At 36.1% G+C, this 14,593-nt stretch overlaps 1 protein-coding gene across 3 annotated transcripts in view; it reads right to left on the reverse strand.

Moving 5' to 3' along the window:
- Positions 1 to 1,927: 1,927 nt before the first annotated feature.
- Positions 1,928 to 14,593, reverse strand: part of LOC121387352 (activin receptor type-1-like) — a 53,937-nt gene continuing 41,271 nt past the window's right edge. For all 3 annotated transcript variants that reach the window (XM_041518398.1, XM_041518400.1, XM_041518401.1), the window contains 2 exons: positions 12,228 to 12,358; positions 1,928 to 9,931 (listed from right to left, as the gene is read on the reverse strand). In XM_041518398.1, coding sequence (XP_041374332.1) covers positions 9,749 to 9,931; positions 12,228 to 12,358 — 314 coding nt within the window. In that variant the 3' untranslated portion in view covers positions 1,928 to 9,748. The remainder of the gene's footprint in view (positions 9,932 to 12,227; positions 12,359 to 14,593) is intronic.

Consider the following 14,593-nt stretch of genomic DNA (forward strand, 5'->3'; position numbering starts at 1 on the left):
TATGACACTTGGTCGAGAGAGGAAAAGAAAGGAATGTTTAACGACACCTCAACACATTTTAAACTACAGCTATTTATGTCCAGCATATGGTTAAACATTTGGTAATTTTGACATAGTTTTGGAGAAGAAACGAGCTACAATTTTACATTAGCAGCAAGCGATCTTTTATATGCAACATCCCACAGACAGGATAGCACATACCACAGCCATTGATATACCGGTCGTCATGCACTGGCTGGAACTAGAAATAACCCAATGGGCCCTCTGTCGGGAATCGACCCGAGACAGACCACGCATCAAGCGAGCGTCTTACCACTGGGCTACGTGCTGCCCATAATGTTTGCTAAACAACACCTCAGCACATTCGATGTCTGACATACGGTTATATCAACATCTAATACATTTGAACAATACCTTTTTAAAGAAAAGAAAAGACCATGAATATTTTTTAATTATTTTATTCCGTACTGTTCTACAGCTCTTAGACTGCCAACAAGGCAGAATCGACTGGTGACGAGTTCCCTGTAAAAGATTCAATAAATTACAACTACATGCAGTTTCATGTGATGGACAGCACACGACACTCATTGTACTTTATTAAAACAATGGGCCAAATTTACAAAACCTGTTTTTCTTAAACACAGGTGTTTCAGCATTGTAAATGATGTAGTTACTACACGTGCAAGATAAAAACAGGTTTGTAAATCAACACCTATTGTACTTTTATTAAAATAATGAGTTGAATTTACGAAGCCTGTTCTTCTTAAACGCAGGTGTTTAAACATTGTAACTGTATGTTGTTACACAGGTGTTTAAACATTGTAACTGTATGTTGTTACACAGGTGTTTAAACATTGTAACTGTATGTTGTTACACAGGTGTTTAAACATTGTAACTGTATGTTGTTACACACATTTAAGACAAACAGGTTTGAAAATTCGGCCCAATATACATACATACATACAAAACATTTTAATTGTGTACAAATTTTTAATTTTAATACAGAGTACAAATTTTAGTTTTAATATGGAGTACAAATTTTAGTTTTAATATGGAGTACAAATTTTAGTTTTAATACGAGACCGATACATGTAAGTATTTCTTACTGATTTTACAGACAGCAAAATGTACACTGGTGGTCTCTTCCAAATGCGGAAAATATTCACCAAAACAAATTGAGGGTAGATTTTGGAGGGGTGGGGGTGTCCAGGCATCAGCCCTAAATAGGCAGTGAACACACTGAACCTGGACCCAGAGTTTTAAAGCTATCTTAGTGCTATAATATCTTAAAACAGTCCTAGGCTATGGCATGCATCGTTGTGACGTCATAGCTAATGACGGTTTTATGGTATCATAGTACTGAGATGGCTTCAAAAATCTCTAACCAGGTGTCCCTTGTTTTTAATGTCCCAACCCTCCACTTCACAAGATAACATCTTCCCCTAAAAATAAATTCAATATATAAATTCAGTTTTTAAACTTCTTTTTTTAACTACTGAATATAATTAAAATATTTGTGTGATTTACAAAAGCAGTATATGGAGAAGACTAAATTAAGATATCACTCACTTATCTCCCCACCAAAAAATATTCACTGCCACCCTCCTCCATTTCCTTCCTCAAAAATTAAAGCTACCCACCTCTAATAAATTAAGGATGAGACAGTTGATCAGTAATTACATGCAATGTTTAAAAATCAATCACCTATTTGACACATGCTTACATCCACTGAAGATTCAAGCATGCCTGTGTTGGACATATCCTCAGAGATTCCTAAAACCAAGCATTCTGAGAGTACTGCTAAAGCAATATATGTCCCCTACCGGGTGCAACAAATTTTCATATCTCCTAAATTCAAGGGCCATAACTCTGTCAAAAATTGGTAAATTGCCATGAAAGTCAAACTTGATATACACAAATTTTCATATCTCCTAACTTCGAAGGCCATAACTCTGTCAAAAATTGGTAAATTGCCATGAAAGTCAAACTTGATATACACAAATTTTCAGCTCAATATCTTGAGTCATTGTGAAAAGATTTTTTTTCTCCAGAAAACTCTAGGTAAGATGGATAGAATAGATGTTTAACAACACCCCAGCATCGGCTATTGGGTATCAAACTATGGTAAAGTCTATGTCAGACGGAGGGAAAGATGGACAGATGGACAGACAGACAGACTGACAGAAGGATGGAGATAAAGCTTATTGGGTATCAAACTATGGTAAAGTCTATGTGAGACAGAGGGAAAGATGGACAGACAGACAGACAGACAGATGGACAGACAGACTGACAGACAGACAGACTGACAGAAGGATGGAGATAAAGCTTATTGACTCCTTCGGTTGAACCGGTAGTGGACTAAAAATATTTCCAAGACAAGGGGTGTTTAAATAATTTAACACTTTGCAGTCTATGCCTGGCAAGGTTAGCAATCACTCACGCACCCGTCAACACTCACCTGGCAAGTTATAGGCGAGTGTTGAATCAAATGCTTTCTGTGATAAAATGTTTGACACATTTTATTTAATATTTAATTTAGTTGTACTTTTTTAAATGTTGGAAACTAATAATGTTATACATAAAAAAAAACATGATAAAAAAACCTGTCATTTTATATTTAAATTTAGTAAAAAAAATGAGTAAATAGTAGTGAATGGCACATTACATGTATATGTAACGAGAGTGATCACTCGCCTAGAACCATTTCAGGAGAGTGATCTTCAGCTCGCCTTGAATTTTGTTCATGGCAAAGACCGTTTTGTAGTCGAGGTTTTTATCTGATCTTGCATGTTTTAGGTAAATCTGACTAGGAAATTGAACACCATACTAAGTCGTGTTAAAATAATTAAAGGTACATGCTCCATCTGACCTATATGTAGAAATTACAATATCTCAAAATCATCATTAATGTAAACATACAAGTCGATATTTTTCTTAGGCAGGGAGTTATGGCCCTTTAAAGATTATCTACAATCAGAGAAAACGTATAAAAATGATTTTCTTGTGAAGTACAATTAAAGTCATAGAAGAACCATCTCTAAACATTTTATAATTCTTGACTAGTTTGATAGCCCTATGACTTATAATCTACATCTGAGATAAAAATAGAAATAGAAGTCTCTAGATTTCTATATGATAAAAATAGAATTCTGACATGTCCAAAATAAGAATCAAAATACAAAAACAATGTCTAGGCCTACGAGGTCTAGTAAAAATAAAAAAATAAAAAATGTCATTTCATATCATGATGTTTAAGAGATTGGTTTAAAATATGAAGTGAAATATTTAAAGCCGCAGACCCTAATTTCAACCTGTGAAAATGGACACTTAAATTTGGTTAATCTACAAACCTGTAACACATCTGGATAAAGTTACAATAGAGTTAAACTAAACGTCGATGATGCTTAAATGGGGAAATACAGTTTAAAAATAGACTAGAATTCGGCTAAATAACCTTTATTTCTCAGAGATACGTACACTTTTAGAATTATGAATAATGTATTTCGGGGTATTACAAACACCAGGATGACCAGAAACACTTCAGATGTACGAGAAATGGATATTCTAAAACAATAAAATGGAAATAACTTTAAATTTAAATTATCAAAAACAACTCTAATAGTGAAAAATATGTTGTAGTGTTTAAAAACTAGGGTCAGTCACTTTAAAAAATGACTATGTATAAGGCACCTGGTATGGTGCTGCTATATATATATATATACATGTACAGACAAATAATGTATTGACCAGCAATTCAGACTGCCATCTTCTTAATTTGGTTATTTAAAGGCGCATTCCCAAAGTTGCAAGAGTTGTATTTCAGCATTTTCACATGTATTTACGATAAATAGCTACAAATTACTTGATGCCACATAATCAAACTTTGCGTATCAGTGGTTTCTGCTATATGTTGGTATAGTCACTGTGGTCACTGTAAATTAACGTCTGTTCTCAGAATAAGATCATCAAACTTTGCGTATCAGTGCTTTCTGCTATATGTTGGTATAGTCACTGTGGTCACTGTAAATTAACGTCTGTTCTCAGAATAAGATCATCAAACTTTGCTTATCAGTGCTTTCTGCTATATGTTGGTATAGTCACTGTGGTCACTGTAAATTAACGTCTGTTCTCAGAATAAGATCATCAAACTTTGCTTATCAGTGCTTTCTGCTATATGTTGGTATAGTCACTGTGGTCACTGTAAATTAACGTCTGTTCTCAGAATAAGATCATTAATTGTAGACTTAACAGTTTTCTCAAAATTTATAGGTGAAAAATATAAAGGAAAAACCCCTTAATATCTTCTTTCACTGTATGGAGATGCAATTAAAATTCCAACTGTTACACACATGTTAACCTGTTGGTCACCCTTATAAATGTATAAATAGTAGTTAAAATTGTTATATTTGATTTAATATTTTTTGTAGGCATGCAATTAAAAGGTGTAATATTTATAGGTAGTTCATAAGAAAATGAAACTTATTTTATTTTTGGTCATTATGCAACTTCAAGACTGCCCCTTTAATATAAAAACAGTATCAAACTTGACATCATCACATACAACACATATTTATTGCTATATAGTATTCAAACCAATCATACAGTTAGGTAAGCATAGGTGGCCAACTGTTTATATAACAAGACTTAAAAGTAGAAATAGTTCTATGAATACAGACTCAATAGTAGAGAAAGTTCAATGAACAGTGTTTTAGGGCATCACACACACACACACACACACACACACACACACACACACACACGCACACCCACACACACGCGCGCACACACACACACAAACACACAGACACGCGCACGCACTCACAAGCACACACACACAAAACACCACCATTGCCAATGTTGTTACTTCGTATAACACCATGATATAGTCCCGTTTTGGAAATAGGTCTTCAGTAACAAAATGTAAACTACTAAAATGCCTTTTCAAATTTTTCTTTGATCATTACAAGCAGGTTGACATCTGTAGTATTTAAAAAACAACAACATTGGTTTGAAATTAATTGTTATTTTTAGTAGTAAAATATAACAACTGTACAGGTGGTAAGCTACCACTTACATAACAGCAAAATGAAGTGGTGCTTTGACTTAAGAGTCAATAAGTTTGATACTAAAATTTAAGTCATCAATCTATTTTGTGTTGATTTTTTTGCTGGGTAGTTACCAAGTGACTTTACTTACTAAAAGTAGCAGTCTTGTTGCCCTCTCTACATTGTCCTATTTTTTAACTGAACATATTCTGACATAGAAATTATACTGAAATACATAAAAAAGTAAACGATGGTGTGCAACCTCAAGAGCAACTTTAAAAAACCAACCATGGGTTGGCGGTTGAATTCTTCATTGGGTCACATTCTGTATTTTCTGAATGTACCAGCTTTAGGACAAAAATGTAAACGGTTATCAAAATAAAACAAAGATAAAGGAATTTGTAAAAAAAAAATTCAAAACAACTTCCAAAATTGTTTTTATTGCCCAAAAAATAGTTTGGAATATTTATTTAACCAGGTTTACACCTTTTAACATAAAGTAAAAGATAAAGGAATTTGTAAAAAATCTGGTAAAAATAATTCCAATTTTTTTTTATTACAAAAAAAAAGGTTTGGAGTATTTATTTAACAAGCTTTATACTTTTCAAAATAAAGTAAAAGATAAAGGTTTTTGTACAAATTGTTGTCAAAATAATTATAAAAGTATTTTATTGTTAAAAAAGTTTCTACCTACAGTATTTATTTAACAACTGTTTTGTTATTTCACAACTTTCCAATTGTTATTTTTGTTACCATGGCCAATCTATTGAAATAATACTATTTTCAAACGTTATAATTTAAAATAATTTCATCATTGTTCAATCGGCTTATTACTAATTGCAGTATGTCAGGCTTTTAAACCGAAACAACCACGAAGGTATCCATAGCAACAGTCAACAGTGCAAGGTCTGGCAATGTTTTGAAACATGAACGCCCTGCAACGCTAACTGAAACTCGAACAATAATTTACATCATACAACAGCGTACAGTGATCATAAGATTGACCGACTGCCAAAAGAAATTTTATAAGACTTGAAATTGTATTGTAGAAAACCAACAAACGGTACGGTGGGATATGAAAGTATCGTGAAGTTCAATATCTAAAATCATATATACTGATGTCCAAAAGAAACTTTACAAGGCTTCAAATTGTATTATAGAAAACCAACAAACGGTACGGTGGGATATGAAAGTATCATGAAGTTCAATATCTAAATGTCACAATGCACTTCGTGATACATGCAAAATGTCTGTAAGGTGGTTTCCAAATTGGTTCTTTTTAATCACCAACAATATTTATCAAATTATTCACATTTTATGTATATAAAGTTTCTTTTGGATGTCAGTTAGTTGTTATTATACACATTATTACATATTTGCTGTCCAATGGCAAAAAACTAATCACTCACTTAATACATGATTACAGATAAAGAAGAAATAGTCATGTCTAATTAAGGACTAGTCGATTCCAATAACAAGACTATTACTTAAGGGATGCTATTAAGCTATTAGTCTTCCAATAACAAGACTATTACTTAAGGGATGCTATTATGCTATTAGTCTTCCAATAACAAGACTATTACTTAAGGGATGCTATTAAGCTATTAGTCGTACTGATTTGTCACGTGATCGAATCATACTGTGAGAACACCTAAATCGGAACGACTTAGTCTTATACGTTATGATTTTTGTAGGGCCGACAAAACGCATGTGACATGTCAATGAGACTAATTGCAAAATGAGAACACTGCTTAAGCATTAATGACACTCTTAAGTACTTAAGCTCTAATGATTTTTGTAAATAATAAAAAAAAAAAATATCTTCTATATTTTGGGTGCGTTTTGGCGTGGTTATGATGAAGATTCTGTAAAGTTTCCAATTCTACAACAAATTATTTAAAGTTGTTTTCAAAATAATTAATTTAAAAAATAATCTGAAGTAAATTAGTAATTTGAAAAATTAGTACATTTTAATTTTAACCTAGGTTCTATATGATATCTATGAACCGCATTGTGAATGTTGTTATTCCTCAAGTGACAGCAAAGAGAAACAATAAAATTCCCAACAAATTTCTTAGATTTCATAACGATCATTTAGAACAAAGATCAAAGATCAATGTGTTAAATAACAAGTATTTGTTACAGTCTTCTACAGATGGTCTCCACATACAATGCCCTCACAAGAACTGTCAAATCTTTGGCTTATTGAAACATTTCAAATTTACACTTTAAAAAAAATAAAAATAAAAATAAAAACAAAACGTTTTATACAGACTTTGTACACGCAATAATAAAACAAATTTATACATAAAACTTTGTACAGGCGATCTTTGGCTGTACTAGTGTTACCTTAATATACAGATAATATACAAAGACAGAGGACTCCTCTGCCCGATTTACCACAGGTATAATGTTTTACGACCTGGGTCATTATCAGCGTATGTACATGTGTTTGATGAAGTCTTCATACGAACTTCACACGATGCTATGCAATGTACATGTAGCAAATTTACAATCCACACACAGCTCAGTCTTTTACTACTTTTTGTCTCATGGCTAAGTTAGTCACATTGGGAACTGTGATAACAATACAGTCTGGATGTGAAATAAAATGTAACTGCAGTTGACAATGCTATAAAATGTAGCAAATGTACAATCCACACACAACTCAGTCTTTTACGACTTTTGTATCAAAATGTATACTTTAAAACTATATTAAATGACCAGTTACTGTTGGTAAGGAAGGGACGATTCTTTATTTTAAATTTCAATTAGATTTTTATTTTTATTTGGTCCATGGTTTGATTTATTCATGATACTTTTCACAAGTAGTACAAGTACATCAGTTATCATACATACATTTTTATAAACTATTCTAAGAGAATGACACTTTACTTTTATTGGTCATTTGTACATAGGTCTTAGTACAAATATGACAACTGTGACTGCATATCTGTAATTTTATGCACATGATATGCACCATTGTGCTCTGATGTAAAATTTTGTGACTTGATTTTGAACAGGACAACTGTGACAAAATATCAGTACTGAATCTGAAAGAGTCACAAAATGATATAAATCTAGTCATACTTTTTGACTAACAAAATATGTGACAAATCCAGCCAAATATATTAACTCTGCCATAATGGCAATCATCTTGTCAGGGTCATTTCAGCACTCAGCAAACAGTGACACAATGTGAGACAAATTTTACGGTATCGCAAAACTACCCCACTTGTGTTATCGTACCTTGATTCAAACTAGAGACATGACAAAAGCAGTTGACACAAATATGTGACAAATCCCAGATTGTGACATTATTACAAAGAATTCTCCTCGGCAACGCTTCACTTAAATCTTCTGAACTGTGACAAATTTGAACTGTGACAAATCTGGTAATGTCACAACCCTTCCACATTGATTTGTGCCATCGTACGTTTCACTTGATGAGATCAGAGAACGTTATATATATGTTTCAAACCACCCTAGATCAACTTAAACAGCCCTCTATGAGACAATTTGTTTTCATTTGGCGACTAAAACATTTCATATTATCTCTATAAAACATACATGAGACACCATCTGGCTCCTGGGTGGAGAAGTTAATGAAGAGGACTGCTTAAACCATCGAAACTGTCACACAATCTGGAGCATGTGACAACACTTTAATGCTTTATTCTTGTTAATGTCTTTCCAATATGCTACGCATGATTCCACTTTTGTTAGCTTATTTCACTTTTCCTGGCTTCAAAATCTGCATGACTTATCTGTCTGTGTTACACATGATTCTATTCGCACCTCATAGTATTTCACCCTCTTGTCACCGATTGTTGTTACTGCATATCACTTTAACAAAAGTGAACAAATCAATCTATTACACACCATTTGATGTGGGTCAGCATACGCTTACCGTTCCACACTTGATTCTTGTTGACACATCTCAACTAAACAGAACTGTTACAAAATGAGGGTGATAAATCTACTACACATGATTCAATCTGTCATCGTATGTCACCCATGATTTTTGACATTTGTACATCACTTAAAACTGGAGGATAACAAAATGTGCGAGAGTCTATAATATACAATTAAGATTTGATCCACGTGTTTCTGCTTAAACCATGCAACAACTCAGACTTCTGTCAGCTCTTGGAACTAACAAATAAGCTTTCTACACTCCATTTCATTTTAATATCGGCCTTTCTTTTTCTCAAACTATTACAAAACTACAATGACAAAATATGGTTCTGTTAGAATTTCAAACTCTTGAACGAGCTTTGCATATCAGATTTTGTTTTAAAATCAGCCTCTTTCTCTTTCTCAAACTATGATGATTTAAAAATGGTTTTGTCAGCATTTCAAAGTCTCATTCAAGCTTTGTACATCATATCTCCTTTTAGAATTGGCCTCTCTCTCTCTTCCCTGCTTCACAAACTGTTACAAAATGATAAGATTTTGTCCGCATTTTCGAACTCTCGTACAAGTTTTCTATATCATTTTGTTTTAAAATCGACATCATATCTCTTTTTAGAATTGGCGTCTCTCTCTCTCCCCTGCTTCTCAAACTGTTACAAAATGATAAGATTTTGTCAGCATTTTCAAACACTCATACAAGCTTTATATATCATTGTTTTAAAATCGACTTCTCTCTCCCGGTTTCTCGAACAGTTACCAACTCAGGTATGGCAAAATATCATGTTTTGTCAGCACTTGGAACTCTCGTACGAACTTTCTATATCATATTTCATTTTAATATCGGCTTCTTTTTCTTTCTCTTTTGAGGCGAGCATAACATGAAGTGTCTTTTTCACTCGTAACATGGACAGCCTTGCTTTGGGATTCTGTGCCCAGCATTCCTTCATCAGCTTCGACATCTTTATCATGATCTGGGGGAAAAAAGAATGAAATGTTTTATTTAACGACACACTCAACACATTTTATTTACGGTTATATGGCGACAAACATATGGTTAAGGACCACACAGATATTGAGAGAGGAAACCCGCTGTCGCCACTTCATAAGTTACTCTTTTCGATTAGCAGCAAGGGATCTTTTATATGCACCATCCCAACGACAGGATGGCACAAACCAAAGCCTTTGATATAGGAGTCGTAGTACACTGGCTGGAGACAGAAATAGCCTAATGGGCCAACCGACAGAATGATCTGGGGAAAAAAGAAATGCAATCGGCCGTTCTCCTGTGGCTATTCTCGTATTGCATGGTGTTGCTATAGCAGGTAACCAGTAAAACAAGACTGGAATCCATCTAGCTAACCAACTATGCCTGGTGCTTTGTGAACTGTACATAATACACTTTAAAATTCTTTTGGTTTAAGGACATCATTAAAGGGACACACCCTAGTCTTTGAACACGAAGGCATAGTTTTCACTTAAGAGTTAGGGGATAATGTGACTGTGTTTCATTGTTTACTATAAGGATTTATCACAAAATTTGGATCCAAAAGTTTTGTGATAAATCGTTATAGTTAACAACGAAACACAGTCACATTATTCTAATACTACACCTATTAAGAGTATCTGTAAGACATTTTATTGTGTTTTATTAAAGAAATACCACAATATAAAACAATTAATTATCTATTCTCCTTACGATATTCAATGAAAACGCTTGTAGTAAGTAAAAGTATGACGTAATATTGTTTTCGTTCTCTTCACATGACGTCACTGTCTTAGGAGTGACCCAAATTGCAAATTTATCAGCATTGTAGTCTGTCTTTTGAACGTGATTTGTTTTAATACAGGATACACTAAAAGAAATATGTTCATTGGCTGTTCATTTTTGTTACAAGACATATGGATATGATAGGACTTTACATTTGTGAGCGGTGTTTCAACCTCGTATTGAATTATTTTGAGGAATTCGCCTGGTTTGTGTACAAAAACCACATTGATGGGGTAGTCTACAAGTTTATAACTTGCTAACATATTTTCACTTAAAGTTTACATAAATACATAAAATAATATGCATTTACTAAAGGGCAAGTATTATTTTCAAAAGTTTTTCAGAATTGTGCGATATTATAAAGCAATTAATGTTGTTTAAAATTGTGTTTAAAAAATCAACTGATTTTCATCTTGTCTTCTTTATCAATTTTATTGTCACAAAAAGTATGTTCTAAACAAAAATAAGGTACTTCAGATTGTGATTTAATTATTTCTGATGAATCTGCTTGTACCCTTTTGAGAACACAAACTAGAAGAGCAGACCACAAGACACATGCTGGTGACTGCTGCGATCGATCAGTGACCGGACTGTACTTTGGGTGGGTGGGTGCATGTTCATTGCTGCTAACGAACTGTTAAAAGTTACAATGACACGAAATAATAACAAAATAGTAACAATATAATCATTTTCATCTGAAGTTAGTAATTTTGTTGAAAATTATTTATATCGACATTTAAATATAATGCAAGACACGGAATTAATATACTAATGAAAACACAACACATGAGGCTAAGCGACAACATATTGGACGAGTTCTCGGAATTTTGTCATTGTGATAAATCCTGATTGCCCATGACAGCGTACATCTATCGTCCGATTTATTACGAAAATTAAACAATGGAAAAAAGGCTTATATGAAAGTTGTATTAGAATCTAGTTTCAACTGGTAAAAATGGACACTAAGTTTGGTTAATTTACAAACCTTACCAACAGAGTGAAACAAGAGTGTGACGTTGAAATACCCTTAAAAATAGACTAAAACGTGACTCCATAACCCTTACTTCTGAAACACACGTGCGTTTTTAAAAATATGACAAATGCATTTTGTGGTGTTACAAACACCAGGATGTCCAGAAACACTTCAGTTCTACAGAAATTGATATTCTAAAGAATACAATATAAGTAGTTTGATTTCAGTGATAATAAACGGCTCCAATAGTGAAAAATATGCCTTAGTGTTTAAAAACTAGGCTCTGTCCCTTTAAAGCACACAGATTTATTAACATCCTGGCTACTGAATGTCAACCTGCTACATTTTTTATTACAAGAGATCATTTATATGTTCTTTTCGACAAGCATTGCTTTCAATATTCCAGTTGTTATGCACTAGTGGGGACAGATTATTTTTATTTTTTAAATCAGAGAATAGGTCCTCCTAGGGGTTTTGATCCTAACACTCAAAAGCACTTCAGTCGAGGGCTCTACATCACACTTACAGGGTCGCAAGCCCATCTGTTAGGCAGGACTGGACGCTGTTGATCTACACACACAACTTTCTTCATGTCTTCAAAGCTGGGATCTGTTGGGACCAGGTCCCAGTAGGGGACTTTATACTCTTCTGCAAAACCTGTGGATGAAGAAACTGTGTTTTAGTATAAGTTTAATGACACCACTAGAGCACATTGGTCTATCAATCTTTAATTATAACTCTTCAATGACCTGTTAAAACATATTTTAAAAATAATGTACCAAAAAAACATACATATATTTTTATGTATATTTTGTTTATGTCAATGTTTTGTACTTCTTTTTTTTCCAAAAGGTTTTTAATAAAAATATAAAAAACGAAAAAAAAGCGAAAAAACAACAACGAGCATAATAAAACAAACGTACCGGGATATGAACCCAGCACCAGTCTTAAACCCAACAGTGGGTGGGGTGGAGTGGTGGGGTGGTGGTGTGGTGGTGTGGTGGGGTGTTTTAAACAAACGTACCGGGATATGAACCCAGCACCAGTCTTAAACCCAACAGTGGGAGGGGTGGTGGTGTGGTGGGATGGTGGGGTGTTTTAAACAAACATACCGGGATATGAACCCAGCACCAGTCTTAAACCCAACAGTGGGTGGGGTGGTGTGGTGGGATGGTGGGATGGTGGAGTGTTTTAAACAAACATACCGGGATATGAACCCAGCACCAGTCTTAAACCCAACAGTGGGTGGGGTGGGGTGGTGGGGTGGTGGTGTGGTGGGATGGTGGGGTGTTTTAAACAAACATACCGGGATATGAACCCAGCACCAGTCTTAAAGCCAACAGTGGGTGGGGTGGGGTGGTGGTGTGGTGGGATGGTGGGGTGTTTTAAACAAACATACTGGGATATGAACCCAGCACCAGTCTTAAAGCCAACAGTGGGTGGGGTGGGGTGGTGGTGTGGTGGGATGGTGGGGTGTTTTAAACAAACATACCGGGATATGAACCCAGAACCAGTCTTAAACCCAACAGTGGGTGGGGTGGGGTGGTGGGATGGTGGGGTGTTTTAAACAAACATACTGGGATATGAACCCAGCACCAGTCTTAAACCCAACAGTGGGTGGGGTGGGGTGGGGTGGTGATGTGGTGGGGTGGTGGTGTGATGGGATGGTGGGGTGTTTTAAACAAACATACCGGGATATGAACCCAGCACCAGTCTTAAACCCAACAGTGGGTGGGGTGGAGTGGTGGGGTGGTGGGGTGGTGGTGTGGTGGTGTGGTGGAGTGTTTTAAACAAACATACCGGGATATGAACCCAGCACCAGTCTTAAAGCCAACAGTGGGTGGGGTGGTGTGGTGGTGTGATGGGATGGTGGGGTGTTTTAAACAAACATACTGGGATATGAACCCAGCACCAGTCTTAAACCCAACAGTGGGTGGGGTGGTGGTGTGGTGGGATGGTGGGGGTGTTTTAAACAAACATACTGGGATATGAACCCAGCACCAGTCTTAAACCCAACAGTGGGTGGGGTGGGGTGGTGGTGTGGTGGGGTGGTGGTGTGGTGGGATGGTGGGGGTGTTTTAAACAAACATACCGGGATATGAACCCAGCACCAGTCTTAAACCCAACTGTGGGTGGAGTGGGGTGGTGGTGTGGTGGGATGGTGGGGTGTTTTAAACAAACATACCGGGATATGAACCCAGCACCAGTCTTAAACCCAACAGTGGGTGGGGTGGGGTGGTGGTGTGGTGGGATGGTGGGGTGTTTTAAACAAACATACCGGGATATGAACCCAGCACCAGTCTTAAACCCAACTGTGGGTGGAGTGGGGTGGTGGTGTGGTGGGATGGTGGGGTGTTTTAAACAAACATACCGGGATATGAACCCAGCACCAGTCTTAAACCCAACAGTGGGTGGGGTGGGGTGGTGGTGGGGTGTTTTAAACAAACATACTGGGATATGAACCCAGCACCAGTCTTAAACCCAACAGTGGGTGGGGTGGGGTGGGGTGGTGGTGATGTGGTGGGGTGTTTTAAACAAACATACCGGGATATGAACCCAGCACCAGTCTTAAACCCAACAGTGGGTGGGGTGGAGTGGTGGGGTGGTGGGGTGGTGGTGTGGTGGTGTGGTGGGATGGTGGGGTGTTTTAAACAAACATCCCGGGATATGAACCCAGCACCAGTCTTAAAGCCAACAGTGGGTGGGGTGGTGGTGTGATGGGATGGTGGGGTGGTGGTGGGGTGTTTTAAACAAACATACTGGGATATGAACCCAGCACCAGTCTTAAACCCAACAGTGGGTGGGGTGGGGTGGTGGTGTGGTGGGGTGGTGGTGTGGTGGGATGGTGGGGGGTGGGGATATGAACCCAGCACCAGTCTTAAACCCAACAGT

Source organism: Gigantopelta aegis, chromosome 13, assembly GCF_016097555.1.
Source record: "Gigantopelta aegis isolate Gae_Host chromosome 13, Gae_host_genome, whole genome shotgun sequence".
Taxonomy (NCBI): domain Eukaryota; kingdom Metazoa; phylum Mollusca; class Gastropoda; order Neomphalida; family Peltospiridae; genus Gigantopelta; species Gigantopelta aegis.